Source organism: Puntigrus tetrazona, chromosome 3, assembly GCF_018831695.1.
Source record: "Puntigrus tetrazona isolate hp1 chromosome 3, ASM1883169v1, whole genome shotgun sequence".
Lineage (NCBI taxonomy): Eukaryota > Metazoa > Chordata > Actinopteri > Cypriniformes > Cyprinidae > Puntigrus > Puntigrus tetrazona.
The window spans coordinates 7,675,717-7,696,301 of record NC_056701.1 but is presented as its reverse complement, the minus strand read 5'-3'; the positions used below and the strand labels follow the sequence as shown (position 1 = coordinate 7,696,301).

Genomic DNA, 20,585 nt, shown 5'->3' with positions numbered 1-20,585 from the left:
AGCTTGACAGACACGGTCGCTTTGAACTGCCCTTTTATAAAAAGGATTCCTCTCAAAAAATCAATTTTTTGTGTCCCACAGATATAAAAACAACAGCATATGCGTTTGGAACGCCACGGAGGTCTGTAAATACGGGCAGAATTTACATTTTTGAGTGAACTACTCCTTGAAACAGAACCAATAAAAATAAAAAAAATAAATGGCCTAACATAACTGTAAATCAGAAATTAGTTCCATTTGTATTTTTTAAAGTGCTTCTCCTGCAAGGATGACTGTCAGAATGTTGTGAAACTCTTTGCAAAAGAGCAAAGAAAACTAAAACAGGAAGAAAAACAAAGAGAGGCCATGCAGCTGGTGGAAATCGTGTTGTTTTTCATATACCTACATGCTGCTGCTTCTGAATATGCAATGCATTGTGAAGAAAGGAACAGACAGTGAGCAGAGCACAGAGGAGACCCGGTGAGACACTGTGAAAAGAACAACACAGCAATGGAAGACAACAGCGAGCCGCCCTGACCTCCTCCCATCTCAGCATGGCAACCTAAAGTTAGGCGCTACCGAACGTCTCCAAGCACGCTGCAAAGCGGATCTCGAGTTTGCGCATGCTTGAACACCTCATACGTGACAATTTAACAGTCAGTCCAGCGTAACAACACGCATCGCATCCCCGCGCGCTTGTTTACACCACGGACGCGTGATTGAAGCGCTCGCTGAAGAGCAGAAGCACTGGGTTCAGAAATACGGTCTGCTGATTGCTTTGAGAGAGGCTCCTGGAGAGACAGATCATGACTAGTCTGCTCAAAAACAAACGTCCTGTCAATGCTCATTCATCCTCATCACGATCCAAACCTATTTATGTTCTGTCGTTCGTTGAAGAGAGATTTAGGCGAATGTTCATACGTTTTTTTCCATACAATGAAAGCAGACAGTGGTCCGTAGCTTTCAAAACAGCAAAAGAGGGAAAATGGTTGACCAATATGGATTTTTTGATGGCCACTGATATTATATTAGAAGGCAGGTAATATTTATGATATTTAGTCAATTTAAGAATAGTACTCTGCTAGATATCACATTTATTTTACATGTTAAAAAAAAAAAAAAAAAAAAAAAAAAAAAGATTTTAAAAATAATTTAAAATTGATGAAAAAGAATAAACCTGTAAAATAACCAGATTTAAATTTTAGATAGGAATTTAAACATATATATATATATATATATATATATATACACATACACACATACACACATAAAACCTCCTTTAATCTCATAAGTCCAGGTAATACAAATTTTACAAACAGTAAACAGTGAATATAACATAGAATATCACAGATGATATTAACAAAAGTCAAAATACTCAAAAGTCCCATATTCCCAGTTTTCAAAAGCCATTTCTATGGCTTTGTGAAAGTAAAAGGAAAAAGTAATTTACTGAAAAAACTTTCTCTTTTGTATTGCTGTTGAAATGAACAACATACTACGGCCCTGTCGACACTAGTGCATTTTCGAAATGCATTACTTTTCCCACGGTTACGCAAGTCTAACCCTAAACCTTGAAAACGGAAACTTTTAAAAAGCCCGTTTTAGATTGAAAACTTTGGGGCTGCGTTGCAGTGTAAAACGATGGCGCGTCCGCTCACATTCGCTCTGCGTATCCTTGACAACCTTGTAAACAATAACGTCATACTCACTGCTGTACCCATAGTTACGTGCTGCGTCTGAAAGCCAAGGCTGCCGACTCTCTAGGTTACGAGGCAATGACTTCGAAGGTAACGTTTTTGCAGGTAGGCACCGATATTAGACAGGCTTCTGAAACGGCGTGACGGTTTTAAGTTTTCGTGATAGCCAAACAAATTTTGGATTATTATAACACTTATTTGTATCTAGAAAGAACATCAAAAGTTAGTCAGAAATACACATTTAAAACAAACTGGCCATCAAATAAAACTTTCAGATGCCATCTCTGTTTTTTCATCATGGAACGGGATGGAACACTTCAAAGGCGGCGAGGAATAAATGTATGCTGCCTTCAAGATTTGACCAGAAGAAGGTACCTCCGGAGAGAGAGGAAGTAAAGCAGAAGCAGTGAAAACGCCAGTGTAGACGAGGGTCGATTTCTAGCGTAAATGAATGTAAAATGTTTCGCATGCGTTTACGCATCCAAATGTTATATGAGCTCAAAAGAAAATAGATGCGCTGACCAGTTTTAAGGGGATTTCATCGAGGCCGAAAAAGACTCTTGTTGTGGTAAAAAAAAAAAGGGTGAAGTGAAGATTCTTCAAAATGGTTCCTTTGGTAGTCTATGAAAACTACTAACAGGCTTTGCAGTGCAAGTAGTAAATGAAAGGACCGATTCTTTAAGGGTCGTACAGCTGTTACAGATCACTATCTTGAGTTTCACTTGAGCACTAATCTCAATTTTAATCTCTATTTGAATATTAAAAGTAAAGAAAAACTCGTATAAATGAGCTTTGCGGTCCAAAACTGTTCAGTCGAAAGCTTTCGAGCAGGAACAAAAAGACTCGGAACAGAGGGAACATTTTGTTCTCTCGTTTATTCATTTCCATTCTCGACCCACTCCTCAAGTGCAAGAAATTGCAAAATAATTTATAGACAGCCATCATTCGAAGCTTATCTGAAATATTACGAATCAGACGAACCTCGAATCACAAGAGTGAAACTGGCTGATATGCAATCTGTGTATCTGTCCTGGGTAGTTAATGCTTTTAATAAAACGGTGGGTGATATTTTTCAATATTCTTATATTAACATTAGGTACCTCTACCCAGCAATGTTCAGTTTGACAGCATTAACTAAGGTTCATTTATAAAATGTAGTATTAAAATGCACAAGTGTATGCAGAAATTCATATTAATAAAAGTTGAATTATTTAATTACTGTTCATTATTAGATAAACACCTGTGTGTGTTTATGTGTGTGTGTCTGTGTAAGATGTTGCTTCACACTTTAATGACCAAAAACAAAACACACGCACACAAAAAGTTTGAATCGGTCATTCTGACACTTTGATATTCTAAACAATAATCCAGATGAATTCAGTGGCTTGATTGCAATTAATCTGGTGATTGAACCCCACCGGCATGTAAATCTCAGGTAAATACACGGGTACATGAGGTGCGGAGTGATGAGGTTTTGTAATCTCCTGGACAAACAGTGGTCTCTCGCAGCTTGGCACCTAAACTGATTAAACAGAACGAGTCGTGCTCAGACTTACAAACTAAAGAGGTTTTTTAACTTAATTCAGTTAACAAATGTAGCTCTACAACACTCAGTTACACACTCAGTTCACTCCTGTTCTTGTTCTTGTGCTTAATCTGATTCTGTACACAGTTTAGTTTTTATTTTTTTTATGCTTTTGATGATTTCCTGTTATGCTTTGTCTCCCTAATGCTGGTTAAATGACATTGTGCAGTTTATTATATATATATTATATATATATATAATTATTATTATTTTAATATATATATATATATATATATATATATATATATATATATATATATATATATATATATATAAAATAATAATATAGTGCAACTTTTTTCTGGTAAATTAATATATATATATATATATACTATATTTTTTTGCACTCGTTTGTTTATATATATATATATTATATTACAAAACATGCAAATCAAGCTGTGAGAAAGGTTTACTAAAATATCTGTAGTAGTAGAATAATAAATATGGATTACATACACAGTACATAAAAAAAATAATAATATAAATAAATCTAACATAATAAAAATATAACTACACAATTACACACACCTACACACACACACATATACATAAACACACACATACAGATTAGTTACTATGCAATAAAAAAAACAAAACACATGCACACAAAAAAACTCCCAAAAAACAAAACAAACACTGACCCAAACTCCAAAGCACTGCTGCGGTTACCACCGCATCAACCATGCTATTTTGCAAGTGACTTTTTCTTTTTTCTTTTTCTTTTCTTACAATTCGTAACGATAGTTTAGAGGATTAGCTCCTACATTTAAATGTCACTCCCAAAAAACCTGCATGTGACCATAGAGCAGAGCTTCCTTACACAGAAACACAGACACACCCAAACCTTCCTTCCTGATACGTTACTGGAAAAGCTTCTTCCTCGCTCCACCTTCACATCATTTATTCACTTTGCAAGCAGACCCGAAATCCTGATTTTTGTTTGGCTCGAGTCAAAAGGAAACGGGGTCTGCGGCTGTTACCGAATTAATGTAAGTCAGCAAAATATAAAAATACTGATATCAGACCTTAAATACGAGGTCTTTGATCTGATATGTAGTTAAAGATGTGCAGCGAGTTTTTACAGCAAAATCACACACCGAAACCCTTTGAGAAAAGCTGCCTCGGCTTTGATGTGTCTGACAGGAGCTCTTTGTATGCAGGTACTTTAAGCTCTTTATAATGGACTTGTGACATCCGCATTCTCTCTGCTTTGAGCACAGCCTTACTGACTGACTGACAGCCACGGGCCAGCGAGAAGTCACGGTCACTGCAGAGAGCTTGACATGGAAAACCAGAACACACACACGCGCACGCGCACGCACACACACACACACACACACACACACACACACACACACACACACACACACACACACACACACACACACACACACACACATTATCTCAGGGCCTGTCACGGCCGTCTCCCTTTCTCCCTCACAACCCGCAACCAGCGAGAACAATGGATACCTGTCAGTTAGTAATGCTGGTTCTCTTGGGAAATCCGTTGCATTGCATGATTTTGCAGACGAACTTAATCACTGGATCATATAAAACAGTAAATAAGCAGTGAAAGCAGTGAAGCAGGTTTGAAGGATTGAAAGAAAGAAATCAAAGAAATAAAAAGAACAATTATTATTAAAACTGGGACATTTTAATGGGAAAGCTTTATCTCCCTAACATTCAGGACAAAAAAGAAGATTTGAATAAGTAATAATAGTAATATTCTTGTTATTGTTAAAATAAACATTTGTTAAAATGAAGGAAGATTTATCACCTATAACAATTTTGAGAAAGAATAAAAAAAAATTAAAATAATAATAATCATAGTAACAATATGAAAATATAATGTTTGTCATTTTTCTTATTTTTATAATAATAATAATAATAATAATAATAATTTACCATCATGTAAAATGTTTTATTAGAACAGTTTTATCACCCTGACATTTTTGACACATACATAGAAAATACAATATAAAATAAATGTTTAATAGTAACAACATGTACAAATAATATGAATAGTATTTTATAATAGACATTATTATATATTTATTATTAATATTATTATTTACATACACAAAAATAGTTTTATTAATTATATTATTAATACTAGTGTATACTAATATTATTTGTCCTTTTAATAATATATCAAATAATAATAATAATAAATAAATAAATAATAGTAATAAAAAATTTTAAAATTTTAAAATTTTGAATTATTAATTATTTTCACGCTGTTTTAAGCAACTAAGAAAGCAAGAAAAATAAATGAATGACCTCCAGAAACTTTTCTTCAGTTATCCTCTGTCACAACCTGCAAAGAGGGATGAGCAATACATAGCTGACAGAGGACAGATTCTTGGTAAAATCTGCACCTACAGCCTTGCATGTCTCTACTTGGACAGAAAAAAAAACAAACAAAAAAAAACCTGCGAGCATTTGGATCAGTTCCATCTAGCCAAATAAGTCGCCCTGTACTTCCTGTCCCGGGCTCACCTCGCCGGCTTCACATGCAAACATTTGTCAGAACGTCTGAAGTGCAGGAGTGTCGTCACTAACAGAGAGCCGCGGGCAAACCCGACAGGCTGGACCAGTCTGGGAGGAGGAGGACGAGGAGAGCAGAGCGAAGCACTGACAATGGTCAAGCTGCAGGGTGTCATGGAAACAGTAGAAACGCTCGGGCTGCAGCCAAACCCAGATTCTGAAGAACAAAATGGAGGACTCTGTGTATCAGCTTAACACAGATGCGTCGATCTATTTGAACAGCGAGCAGATTACATCACTCCCCACCAACTGACAAAACACACGCGTCCCACGGTGCACTGGTGCATCCACTACATCAGACAGCACTTAGTCGTGTCACACTGTATTGTGTGTGTGGCGTTCTCATTCACACGTGCAGTGATTTTAATCACTGGAGGGCATCAAGAGGCTCTAGCGCTACCGGTGCGCTGCATCACTGTGGAAAATCTGAACACAAATCAAATGCATTATTAATTGAAATTGGATGGCATTCTATTTCTGCACTGGAAAGTTCTTTGTATATTATTTGCAGCAGGGCATAATTTATCATATCAAGAATGAACAATTATTAACTTATGAATCACTGTCACAGAACGGCGGCAATATATGTCAGGTTTTTATTATTTTGCGATATAAAAATCACTCGCAATTTGACATAAGCCTATGCTCTCAACATTTTTTAAACCGTAAAGGTGATGTAAAGATATATATAAAGATATATATAAAATAAATGTATATATATATATATATATATATATATATATATATATATTCTGAACATGTCAGCCCATAAAAGATATACTGGCTGAAATGTAATTTTTAGTTTAGTTAGTTTAGTGGTTCATTTAACCTGTATATGTATTGTTATTCATATTTGCTATACATTTTCAGCAATTATCATGATATGAAACTTTGACCAAGTCACAGTAACACTTCCATAATTTTTCCTTGACTTCAATACAGTATATGAAGATACATTTGCTCATACTGGAAGCCAGGTTTGCTTAAAGTAAAAATTTCTCATAACGTGATCAGTTGTGAATGGCCTGCGTCTTGCATTTGCAATATTGCTGCAGATTCATTGCTGAGCCCATGTTGCTACAATTTGCACACTAAACCAGCAAGCATGCGAAATAAACGATGAAAACGCACTGTAAAGCCACATGTCAGCACAATCTTTTGCCATGCAGATATTCATGAAGCCAAACATAGACACACCATTATTTCCTGCACACAGCTGCAGCTCTTTCATGAGTGAAAGCACAACACGAGCCAGCCGCTGTTGAGATCACTTCAGGAGTGTCCAATCCTGCTCCTGAAGCACCGTCTCCCTGCAGAGACCAGCTCCATCCCCAATTAAACACACCTGAACCTGCTAATCAAGGTTTTCAGGATCTCCAGAAACTTCCAGGCAGGTGTCTAGGAGGTAAACGTGCCCTGCAGGAGCTGGACTGGAGATGTGTCGAGACCAGCCAACAACAATCAAACACGCTCTCCAAGAACAGCCTCTCTCTGCTGTAGAGAAGTCTGATTCGTCTGAATGAGACCGTTTGTTGGGATGCATGATTCATTTCAATTAACTAATTAAAAAAAAACCGATTCACTGAATCACAGTCGTCATTACCGGTGTTAGCAGAAAACTTACTGTAGTGTAAAAAAACAAAACACATTATGTTACATAACACTGTGTTTTTTCATTATTTTGCCTGCGGTTATACAAAAGTTCTTTATACATTTATGTATTCAAGTTCAGAGAAGTGATCCTAATTTAAAAACGATTGTTTTTTGCAGCAGATAAATACTGCTCTTGAATTCCAGCTTATGTGATTTATGTCATTTATCATCGGTTTCAAATATACTTAACTATTATTTCTTAGCAGCAAAACAGGTAAATATAAATCCACCACGTATATACATGTATTGTTATTGTTACATGTATTATTATTTTATCATGTAAATACAATAGTGAGGAAACACTGTCATATACCATGGACCATGGTACTCATAACACGGTAATCACCGCAAGATACTATATTATAGTATAAACATGGTAATACCGAAGCACTTTGAGTTTGTTTGTGTATGTGTGTGTTTGTGTGTGTGTATGTGTGTGTGTGTGTGTGTGTATAAGTGTGAGTGTTTGTGTGTGTATAAGTGTGAGTGTTTGTGTGTGTACAAGTGTGAGTGTGTGTGTGTGTGTACAAGTGTGAGTGTGTGTGTATAAGTGTGTGTGTGTGTGTGTGTGTGTGTGTGTGTATATATGTGTGTGTGTGTGTGTGGTTCAGGTAAAAGAGTTCAAATGTCCTCACAAGAATATAATACCCTAAATTAAGGTTATGGGATAGAGTGTGTGTGTGTGTGTGTGTGTGTGTGTGTGTGTGTGTGTGTGTGTGTGTGTGTGTGCATAACCGTAAGAAAAACATAGCTCTAAGAGTGCTTAAATGATATAAATAGCTGAAGATCAGCCATGTCAGGTCAGGGATCCTGTCCTACTGACCCAGTAAAATCTGCCGTGACTTCTTCACCTCAGCATGTAGGACAGTTCCAGTGCTGTTCAGAGACACAGTGCATGACAGTTCAGCTGAAGCCAGCAGACCAGGGGGAGAGCAAAAACCCAACCTCAAAACAGAAAAACAGCTAAAAAAAGATATATATTTTCTGTAATCATTAATATACTCGAATGCACTGGTATTTATGGAAGATATGCTTAATGGCACAAATATGTAAGCAGTAAAATAATCATTCAGTACCATATACAATATCATTCCAACAAAAACAGAAATGCTTGTGAAATTTCAGCGTTTTTTCAGGGGTTCTGTGATTGTGAGCACGTCTTTGTGTTTGTTTGCGTGAGTGTGCAGCTTTGTTCACCGTAAGAAGCTTCAGGATTTGAGGACGGGGGAAAAGAGGGAAAAGAAAGAGGTGGAGATCAGAGAGTCTGTAATCCTGACAGACAACACAGTGTGTGAATGTAACCATTAGAGCTGACAGGGATGCTGCTTACACTCCAAACTGCAAGTTTTGGCAGATTTGGCAGTGAAGGGCAAGTGTGAGGGATCCTCTCGGCACAGCCTGTGCTCCTCAGCCGACGGGAGGTGGAAGAGCTACGATAGAGCTAAGGTGAGGTACAGAGACAGAAGAACATACACCTGCTGGATCGAGCCTGAGACACGAGCAGTGAAACCCACTCGCTCATTCTCTCAATCTACTGATTCTATGCAAAAGCTTCCCCCCGGCCTTGTTGTGACGTGCTTGACGCAGAGCACCGATCGATCCAGACGACAGGCGTACAACCACACAGCGCAGTTTAAAGGCTGTGGCACTTTATTGTTTTCTCTAAACTCCACCTGAAATATGCAAATTAGATTTACTTTTTAGTTTTTTTGTCGAACCTCTGACTATTGAACTCTGAGAATCACTGTATAAAAAAGGTCACTATCAATGCATTTTACTGATGTTAAATGTTTTAGAAGAAGTTTCTTATGTTCATCAGTGCTGCATTTATTGGATCAAAAATACTGAAAAACATGCAATATTGTGAAATATTATTGCAATTTAAAATAATTGCACATTCAAATGCAAATTATTACAGTGATGCAAAGCTGAATTTTCAGCAGCCTTTCCTCCAGTTTTTATGTCACACGATCCTTAAAAAATAAAATTATAATAATTCTAATATTCTGATTTATTATCAATGTTGAAAATATTGCTGCTTAATATTTTTTGAACCTGAGAAAATTTTTCTGAATTATTTTAAGCTTTTAAGATAAAACTCTGTTCAAAAGTTCAGAGACAGTAATCGTATTCTGTCCTTTTTGAAGGTGATTATTACTTTTATTAAATATGTGTAAATTTGTTAAAAAGGTGATGGTGAAGACTTATTGTTAGAACTTATTTCTGTTTTAAATAGACCTAAACACTGTTAAAAAATTATTCTTCAAACGAATCATGAAATTATTAAGTATTACGGATTCATTTATGAAGGATAAAAAAAAGAAAAAATCTTTAAGTATATATATATATCATCTATTAATATAAAGTGAATTACTTTGACTAATGATGACTACACTGATGACTTATTTGCTAAAAAGCAAGAAAAGCCTCCTGTCTTCCATGATATGACCTCTTAAAAAAAAAAAAAAAGAAATGAGGATGTGAAGACAGAAAGATTAGGATAGGCTAAAAAAAAAAAAAAAAAAAAGCAAATGAAAGCAAGCACAAAAAGAAAGGAGATATTATAATAACAGCAATTGAGATGAAGCCATCTCTGTAATAAAGCACTACAGGATGAAAAGCAGAAAGCCTCTAATTTCATGGGGCTACAGAAGCTTATTAACTATTCCAGCTCTGAGCTCTATGAAAGCCGTGCCAGACGCAACATATACACAGCGTGGATCAAGACACTCGGCACATATATGCCAAGACAGCAAATCAAGGGCAAGGTGAGGGAGTGCGTGTGGGCCCTCGTTCTCCCAGCATGCAGTGCAGCTCTCAGAAATAGAGCAGGAGAAAGCAGGGCTCCTGGGACCGAGGCACAGGGCTAATAAAAGAGCTCCACTGCTCTCATTCCGACAGGCCCAGGTGAGAGAGAGAGAGAGAGAGAGAGACAGAGAGAGAGAGAGAGAGAGAGAGAGAGAGACAGAGAGAGAGAGAGAGAGAGAGAGAGAGACAGAGAGAGAGAGAGAGAGAGAGAGAGAGAGAGAGAGAGAGAGAGAGAGAGAGAGAGAGAGAGAGAGAGAGAGAGAGAGAGAGAGAGAGAGAGAGAGAGAGAGAGAGAGAGAGACAGAGAGAGAGAGAGAGAGAGAGAGAGAGAGAGAGAGAGAGAGAGAGAGAGAGAGAGAGAGAGAGAGAGAGAGAGAGAGAGAGAGAGAGAGAGAGAGAGAGAGAGAGAGAGAGAGAGAGAGAGAGAGAGAGAGAGAGAGAGAGAGAGAGAGAGAGAGAGAGAGAGAGAGAGAGAGAGAGAGAGAGAGAGAGAGAGAGAGAGAGAGAGAGAGAGAGAGAGAGAGAGGCTGTCAGAAGTTATCGTAGGACTCTGTCTATGTTCCATTAAAAGAAGTGACAGAGCAAAACACTTTGCCTCCTAAATAAACAACAGCCCTCCTAGGCTTGCTAGCGTTTACTAGTGCCATTAGCCTGCTTCCTCTCTGATGTATGTGAAACATCACAAATATAAATTACAAATACTCACAAGCGCATAATCGCTTTTACAGCGCTTAATCTTACAAATAAAGGTTTACATTTTTTCATCCCTCAGAAGAAATGTTTTTCTTACTGTGAAAGAACATTTTAATAATCTAAAAATCATCTAAATATTTGAGGTACAAAATATTTTCCTGAAACTTGATCTTAACATATTTAAAATTTAATTCTTTAATAACTTAAATTTAATTCCCATGATATGCGTTTCTGGATATTGCTACACATCTACCCGTGCATCTTATGACTGGTTTTGTGGTCCAGAGTCACATATTACAGTGAATAGGAAATATTGGAACACTTAATATGGCGGCTCTTGCCTTGTAAATAATACAGAGCCAATCGCTAATGGACCCATTTCACATTTCCAGGGTTCTCAGAATCAGAAGTCACTAAAGGGTAAACATATATGCTTGCATTGGTGAGTGAAAGCTATTATAAATATAACTGTGTTATTAAAAATCAAACAAATACATAAACAATCTCCAGAACTGCCCTGAGAGTCATTTGCATTTTACAGTTTCTTTTGAGAAAAGCTACTGTCATATCATATACAAACAGAAACCTAAAGTTCATAGCAACTCAACTGGTTGGACTTTACAAAAATGACAAAGATATTACTTAATGTAAGGACACTACTACAACTACTTCTACTTCTAAAATAATTATTAAATATTATTAATTAAATTATTATTAAAATATTTTAAAGGAATAACAAAAATTATTTACCAGAATTTATTTAGCATATAAAAATTCTGTATATAAAAACAAAAACAAATAAAATAAAACAAATTAATTAAAAATCAAAATTAATTTTTGATTATCCATATTTGAATTAAACCATTAAAATGTAATCTAGAAAAAAATAGAATATATAATTTGGCAAAAATAAAAATGAATGAGAAAAAAAAATGTATTAGGCTTTTAAAATTATATTTTTGTTAAACTTTTAATAAATTGGCGTTTAATATTGTTTCATGACTTCAATTAATTATACATGATTTATTTTTATTTAACCATTAAAAGTATAAATTTGGGAACAATCAATTTTTAAGATACTTAGAAATGCAAGTACGTCATGTTTTCCCCATATTTCCCTATTCAATTAGGAACTGCAATTGAATTACTGAAAATACAGTTACCTGAGATTGTTCCCAAGAGTTACTTGGTGAACCGACTTGCCTTAAAAAGGACTTTGTGGTAAGTCGTTCAGAGGTAACAGATGCTAGCTGTAGCAACTACTATAAAAGGTGTTCTCGATCTTCTCAAAGTAATCACAGGCAGCATTCAAGTATCTCGGGGGAGCAAAATGTGTCACTGAGTTCCTTCTGCATCAATATCTCTGAGCTAATTCACTGGCCACTCGACCTAAACCACTGGGGGAAGTGCTTTAGACCTAACAGGAAATTAAAACGCCATATCATCACATCATTTGCCACTCAGAGGGGTGTAAATGCTGATGAGTCCTAATTATGTAACAGTTTTCCCCGTTATAGGAATGGGCGCAGACACGATCTGAAAAATATATCTCAGCAGCCTCTTTTCACATTCAAATGATCAAAATGCCTCGGAGGCAAGTTCACTCGGCCAGCCATCTCGACACAGCTATTTTCTATCCAGTCTGTATCACACTTCAGATCACCGATAAAAATGGTATAATAAATGTCGATTTTTATAACTGAAATTATGGCTAAAACCTTTGACAGCAATAAGGCAGCACCTTTATCAAGGCTCTTTTAAATGAAAGGTGGAACTTTCATTCCGTCTCTGGTACTTCACTGTTTTAAATATCTAGTTGCCATAGAAACGCTCATACGAGAAACCATTCAAAAGCCTAAAAACGAAACTTTCCACAAATGTCAGTCGCTCTACTTAAAAGTTCCATTTTAAAAAGTTTGCACAGCATTGTTAAAGGCTATTCTTTTTCTCTTAGTCATGTCTTCTCTCCTCAGGAACTTTCTTTCTGTCTGGCACACGAGTCAGGTAGAGTTTACCGTATTTCCTAAATATTAAATGAAGGCATCCGACAGCCTGATTGGTTAGAGGTTTGTGAATGTTCAGTCCATTGATGGATCAACAGGACGGCTTCTGATTGGTCGTTGTTTTATGCGTCTAAGTACATCTGATGCCAGATTGGGACGTCTCACTAATATAAGTCAAGTTCAGTTTCCAATCAATACTAAACGGCCAAATACTAATATTTAGCGTGAAATTATTTCACCGCTCTTCAAACAGTTCATTCAAATGCACTTTCTTTTCCTGCTGAAAACGAGGTAGGACCCAGGGTTTGCCCACAGGTGTACAGCAGGAAGGTTTATGCAAGTAAATATTTAGAGATCTATAACTGTGGGGCTTTCAGTATGGACGACGTCAAGCTGTTGTGGCACGCTGTGAAGTGACGCATCATCAGGCTCTTGCGTAGACACGGTGTAAGGCAGAACATAATGCAAATTTGATTAAATCAGTCAGTTATAATTTATCTGGAAACTGAAACGGAATATTTAAAAAGAATAGACACGAAGGATAATTATTTCATTTATCACATCAAACGGAAGCCTAACATCAAAACAACATCCAGATCTGAATAAAAGAGCGAGAGGCAAATTTCAGCACACTTTGTTCTCATGGTAACTGTTTCACTAGCAACTTTACTAAAGCTGAGAAGGATGCTGCTTTATTTGCAGTATTTCAGACTACGTTTTTTTCTTTCCGTTGCTGACTTATTGAAAAGGCAACAGTGCAGTCCACTGCAAACATCCATAATAAAATCCAATAAGACACATATTAAACTCATTTCTGGGAACATTCCCGGGTTCAATAAAAGTGCAGCTCTGTCAACAACATTTGTGCAATAAAATGTCAGATTACTAGAGAAAATGATCTGAACCGCATCCCTCAGTTTTTATATGAAGTACACACACAGGAAGTACACAGGTCTAGACAGTACACGCTGTTAAAATACACACCGAACGTACACCAGTGCACTGAATAATTGGAGCAAGCGCTTTAACAAAAGTACAAGCTTTTCCATAAAATATTTGCCAAATTATTCTCAAGAGTATGCACGTATAATATAATTAGCATTAGCGGTAAACAGATTTGACTTAATGTCTGCAATCAAAGAGACAATTCTCCTTGAGCTCCAACAGCCCCCCTATACAGAAAGATAAATAAATAAATAGATATGCATAAGAGAAAGAAATGAGGAGGAGGAGTAAGTGGTAAGTGGCGCTATCATACTTGGATATTAATTGTAAGGTAAGATAGGCTTGCTCTTTAATTTCCATAAATGCAGCTTTCAATAAATAGTTTTCCCAGGAATGAAACCTGATGAAACCTCAGGCCATCCAGGGTGCAGATGGCTCCAAATCCTGTTAGAAGAGATTAACCATTACATCACTTCCTCACCGATGGCTCGTCTGCAGTGAATGGGTGCCGTCAGAAAGAAAGAGCAAACAGTTGATAAATACATCACTGTAATCCACAAGCAGTCCACGCGATCCCAGTCCATTAATTAACGTCTTGTGAAGTGAAAAGTTACATGTTTGAAAGACACAAATCCATCATCAAGACTCTTTACTTTTAACCTGTCGATTTTGACCAAAATGCATGATTCATAAATCCTAATAACATTTCCTCCATCTCTCTTTTGTCCTCATCAGAATCAACTGACACATTTGTCTAAAACCATTTCTTGCTTGTAAAAGATAATTGATATGTGCATATTTTCTCCTGATTCATACAAATTTTTATCACATCCAAAAGCGATATTGTAAATCACAGGATTCGAAAGAAACACTCACGTTTTCCCCCTCACAAACAAGCATGCTTTTTGACAAGATGTTAATTAATAGACTGGGATCATGCGGATTACTTGTGGATTACTGTGATGTTTTTTATCAGCTGTTTGGTCAGCTGACGGCACCCATTCACTGCAGAGAAGTGATTTAATGATACGTTTCTCCAAATCCCGTGAAGAAACTCATCTACATCTTCCGCAGCCTAAGGGTGAGTATATTTTCATGTTTTGCCGAACTGTTTCTTTCTCTCGACGCCAGAGCATTCCTTTAAACGTGACGAAACGCCAAAACAGTGGTGAGAAAACGCGGCGTAACCTCGCTAAGCGTTGTGATGTGTCGTCTACGTGCAGTCCGACCGCTGTCTGCTTGTGTAAGGGTGAGAGTATGCCACAGTGATGTAATGAAGGCAGTAAAACAGAGAAAGAGATGTGGTGGTGGGAGGATATGAGTGGGAGGTGGTGACAGGGGCATCATTATCCTAAACAAACCAGTGAGCGTGGGAGTGTGTGCAAGAGGGGGAGGAACAGCGTGTGTGTGTGTGTGTGTGTGTGTGTGCGCGTACTCACTCCCTCGCGCCTCACTTTCAGATGAGAATGAAGCGCTCTCCACTGCAAGCGCTTTGTGCATCCAAGGACACCATATACGAAGGCACGATATTTGCCCAGGCTCAACTATGAGTGCGTGACTATGTTTATGCAAGTGTGTGTGTGTGTGTGTGTCTATGTGAGAGAATGTGTGGCGTTTAATGCGAGAAATATCAGCAAGGAACGAAGCGAGAGAGAGAAAAGCAGGAGCGCGTGTAGGCGGAAACCATTTACAGTCTGTCTCAAAGCGAACCCCCATGGCTCTCTCATCGAGAAAGACAGACACACAGGCCTGCAAATTGCCCACAAGAATTTAGCGTTCCACCTCACGGCGCGGGACATCTCCTATCCGGAAAAGAGATGAAGCCGTTTGTCACTAAATGACGCGTCTTGCATTTCAGCTCAGCGCTCGGGAGAGTAAAGGAACCCTGTCATTATCTCCCCGGGGGGGGCTCCGGGGTCACCGCGGCGCTTTGGTGTACAGTATCTGCGCTGGTAATCGCCAGTTTATCGGTACATAAAGCATAAAGCTCTGATATGCGTGTTTGAGTTGGGCCTGTTCTCACGAGCAGGTGGAGTCCTGTTGTTGACACGGGAGAGGATATAACCTTGGGGCGATTCCTCTGGGAGAGACTCGACAGAAAACTCAAATGAGGCTTGGGTGTGGGCCGTGAGGCAGAAAAAAATTAAAATAAAAAATAAAAAAAGCCGCCGACAATGCTGATGAATGCACACCTGTGACATTTGACCAGCGGAGGAACTAAATGTCACAGATGGACCTCCTGGCGCAACAAAGAATATAAAACATCAATGGTTTGCATCAGGGATGTCAAAAGAAGTAGCGTTTTGGTACCAAGTTGATGCGAAATAGAAAAAAAAAAGGGTTGAAAAAAGAAATGACAGCAGTATTCTGTAGTTTTGGTAGCAAAATGTATCATCCCGAATGGATATCTGTAGGTTTTGCAGTGCAAATGCGCAATATAAAATATATAATTAATTTGTCTAATAAAACGACACTCAGTATTAAGAAAAATGACGTTGGGCATGTATAGTTTTAGTTAGACAAACTCGTGCACAAAAGTAAGACATAAAGGGGGAAAATGACTAGGGTTTTATTTAGTTCTTTTTTCTGTCACACAGTAGTTTAGTTGAATGTTTGATATTGTTTAATGTAACTGAATAATTACTTGATAACCTAGAATAAGATATATCTTAAGCCTGCTTTAAAGTCATTATTTTAATTAAATTTTAATTTGGCATTTATATGCTATTATTTTTTTATTTTGTTTAACAATAACAACACTGCCAGTCAGAAGACATTCCAGTCTTGTTGCTGGGTCCAAAATCATTTTAGTGCTGAAAGTGTGTCTGTAACTTAACATTGCTCCTTGAAAATAACCTTCCTGCAGAGTTCAGCTGCTACTCTAATCACACACCTGAAACGGCTAATCAAGGTTTTTGGGTTCACTAGAAAATTATAGTCAGCTGTGTTAGCAGACGGAGAGCAGCTACTGCAGATCTCCAGGATTGAGCACTCTTGCTCTAATGCATAATGCACATGCTTTTGTTCTTGAGTAATGAATGCATGCACACACACGTTGTGTTTCCATGTGTAATGGTTTTTATACTGTAGAAACTGTGTGTATTATTGCCTTACACCAACCCTACACCTAAACCTACCCCTTACAGGAAACTAATGGCATTTTTAGATTTAGATCAAAAAGGTAATTCTGTATTTTATAAGCATGTTTCCTCATGGCGACAAATGCTCCCACAAGGTCAAAGTTTACTGGTATTCCTATCCTTGTGGGGACATTTGGTCCCTATAATGTGGTAAATATCAGGTGCATGCACGCGCACACACACACACACACACACACACACACACACACACATCACATCATCACATTACATCACTTAAAGCCGAATGATTCATTGTGGCACTGCTGACGAACAATGGCACAGGTTCTCACAAACCACACCTGCCCATTATGTAACTGCATTTGAAAATAACAAAACAGCCATCAGTCAACTATGTTGTTAGTTTTGCAACACACACACACACAACCATCACATCTTAACTTATCTTGCATTTAAACAATGGATGTTTAGATTTAAGGATTCACCAAAAATGAAAATTCTGTATAAATTCCTGTGAAGAATGTTGGCAACTTAACAGTTGACGGCAGCCACTGACTGTCATAGTTTGAAATAAAACACTATGGAAGTCAATGGATACCATTAACTGTTTGGTGACCGACATTCTTTTAAATATATTCTTTTGTATTCAGCAGAAGAAAGAAAATCATAAAGGCTTGGAACAACATGAGGGTGAGTGAATTTACTTGTGAAGCAAAAATAAATAAATAAAAATCTTTCTCATACTGTACTGAATGAGATTATTATTATTATACAGGAACAGTAGTAATTAATTGTGGTATCTTGGCAGTAACTATGGTTACCATGGAAACTTTCTAGCAAGGGATGGCATTAATCACCACCAGTGTCATCAAATATGAAATTTAAACTGAAAGATAGACGATATAAATTGAATATTCCAGGACAAATGGTATTCTTTTAACCCACATGTAGTATATAACACAGTATTTTTCTGAAAATGTATAGTGCACTTTTGTATGGGAGTGTCTTTCACACATCACAGATGATTTGTTGTGTGTATATGAAGTGTAACTTGAGAGGGCTGCATTGTGTTGTATGTCCAGGGGGTCTGTGACTGAGGCTGAGACTATCTGTGTGATTCACTCTTAGTCAGAGAGAGAGAGAGTGGGATTCAAGTGCTAATACCTTTCGCAAGTTCAAATGAGAGGTGAACCACACTGTTGTTTGCGTTATACATGGGGGGGGTTTACGCCGCCTCTGTCCAGGAAACTCCCTGTGGAAATGAAATAACGTAGATGCGCCTTTCATGTCCTGGGCAACAGCTCCAGCGTACGTGACACTCCTGACCCAGTGCGATAGATATGAGCCAATTAAATTCACCGCATACACTGCATTCCCATTTCAAACAGCATTTATACCACAAAAAGGAAAGCTTATGCAGACATTTTGTAATGTGGCATAAGTAAAGGCATAGTTCGCCCAAACATGAAAATTCTGTTTCATTTAAATCACCCTGATTTGGTTTTAAACAAGACTTTTGATCATCTTCTAAACACAAATGAGGATATTTTTAATGAAACCTGAGAGATTTCGGTCCTTTCAAACTGCTTGATTCAAGTGGATGTCTTTTTACAATCTTTATGAAGTATTGGTGTAATGGGATTCTAAGAGAGGGACAGAAGTATCAGTTTTAATTAAAAATGTCTTCACTTGTGTTTCAAAGATTAAAGTCTTACATGTTTAGAATGACATGATGAAATCACAACAGATGTTCTAAGTTAGCCAGTTATACTACATTTCAGATGCAATACTGTCTGATTTCGCCAATGAAAGCCAATGAAAACAGCTCCCAAGTCAAAGCAGAATCATATGCAGCATCTTTGTTTAACACTTTAGTGGTGTTTTGTTCCTGAATGAATCAGTTAGTTCAAACAAACTGATTCAATGTCTCATACAATCATCCATTTAGATTCAGAATAAATCAGCATGTTTGAATTAATCAGATGAGCGCATCATTCATAAAAAACGTGGCTGCACATTATAGCATTATATAGTGAAATAAAACAGTGTAAAATAACAGTATGTATTCAGTAGAATTCAGAAAACAGTAGGCAAAAAGTACCAGGATAACATTCTAGATTTGCCAATATTCAGTATTTCTGATGAACGTCCTAATTGGTTGAGTGAATAATACAATGACACCTTCATAAAGACACTTGCTGCATCTAAACATGTATACTGCCCTAATACATAGCATGCAACAGCATTACAAATGAGTAGCATGTCCGAATACATTTGAAAAACAGTAGCATCCGGAAAAGTATGCGCTGTTGTATACTACAACCAGTCATACTATAATATGACAACCAGTCATACTATATTACATATAGATATATAGTGCAAACTTAGTAGTTTTGGATGCAGCAGCTCACTTAGTTCCTAAATGGATCAATGATTAGAACAAATTTTGATTGAATGAAATTTACAGTTGATCGAATGATTCAATAACTCTTTATTCATCATACATTACTGACACTATATTACCTAAGTGCTTTGACACAATCTGCATTGTTAAAAGCTCTATATAAATAAATGCGAATATATCAGTGTTCAACAACTATAAATAAACCATCTGTATTGGTAGACCGACAGTCTGCCTTAAAATCCCCAAGTAGCTCCAACAAAAGTCAACTAGGATCAAAATTCACTTGAGACCCCTGGTAGTGAGGTAGAAGAAGATTCAGCCTATGCCCAAAAGGACTTGAAAGTTCAATAGACGGTGGAAATCGTATCACGAATACAAAGTAGATTTTGCTGCCGTACCTCTAGCCAATCCCCATACGCAACAAGCATCTTGAGGGTCACGCATACACCCACTCTCACATCCTTGGCAGAACAAAGAACCGACCAACAATTCTGACAGCCTCCCGTAGCAGAAAGTGAAATGCTATTTCAAGATGTTATAGCCCTCCAACTAGATCTGCTTTTTAAACGGATCATAAATGATGCATCGGTGAGTTTCCCTGCAGCACGGTAGATGAATTCCCATCCACTGCTGTCAGCCCTTTGACTTCATTTTCCACGCAAACTGGAGAAACTGAGCAAGTAAAACAAGAAATAATTCAAGCTAGTACATAAACTAGCTCTGAAATGCTTCCGATTTAAAAAGGTTCAATATAAAAAGCTTTTCAGCTACAAATTCTGACAGTCGGGCCTAATGAAAGCAACATCGGCACTTTGCTGAGCATGTGGTTCCATTAGTGCGTGTTTTGTGGTGTCATGTCGGATCAAGCCACGCAGTTTGCCTGCTCCCTTGAAGCTGAAACAGCACGGCGAGACTCACCCAAGTCTTTTGATCCTTGGCTTTCACTGGCCAGCTCTCCCATTCTCACCAGAGCATCGAAATAGCCCTTCGCTGCAAACGTCACACCTGCAAAAAGATAGAGGCAAGTGAAAAAATGTGTCACAAACATTCTCATCTCTCATTACAGCAGTATATTTCAATGATCAAAGGGCCCATGACGAGGATGGGATGGCGCTCAGCTGCGCAAGCTGGTGTCAGTCCAACTGGGTAATGAGCGGCAAAAAAAAAAGCTAT

At 37.5% G+C, this 20,585-nt stretch overlaps 1 protein-coding gene across 10 annotated transcripts in view; it reads right to left on the bottom strand.

Annotated features, from left to right (window-relative positions):
- The window catches only part of baiap2a (BAR/IMD domain containing adaptor protein 2a), a 69,489-nt gene that overhangs the window by 29,218 nt on the left and 19,686 nt on the right, over nt 1-20,585 (bottom strand). For all 10 annotated transcript variants that reach the window (XR_006250506.1, XM_043235702.1, XM_043235706.1 and 7 more), the window contains exon 3: nt 20,331-20,417. Coding sequence is in view for 9 of the 10 variants with exons in the window: in XM_043235702.1 (XP_043091637.1) it covers nt 20,331-20,417 (87 nt within the window). In the remaining variant the exon portion in view is untranslated. The remainder of the gene's footprint in view (nt 1-20,330; nt 20,418-20,585) is intronic.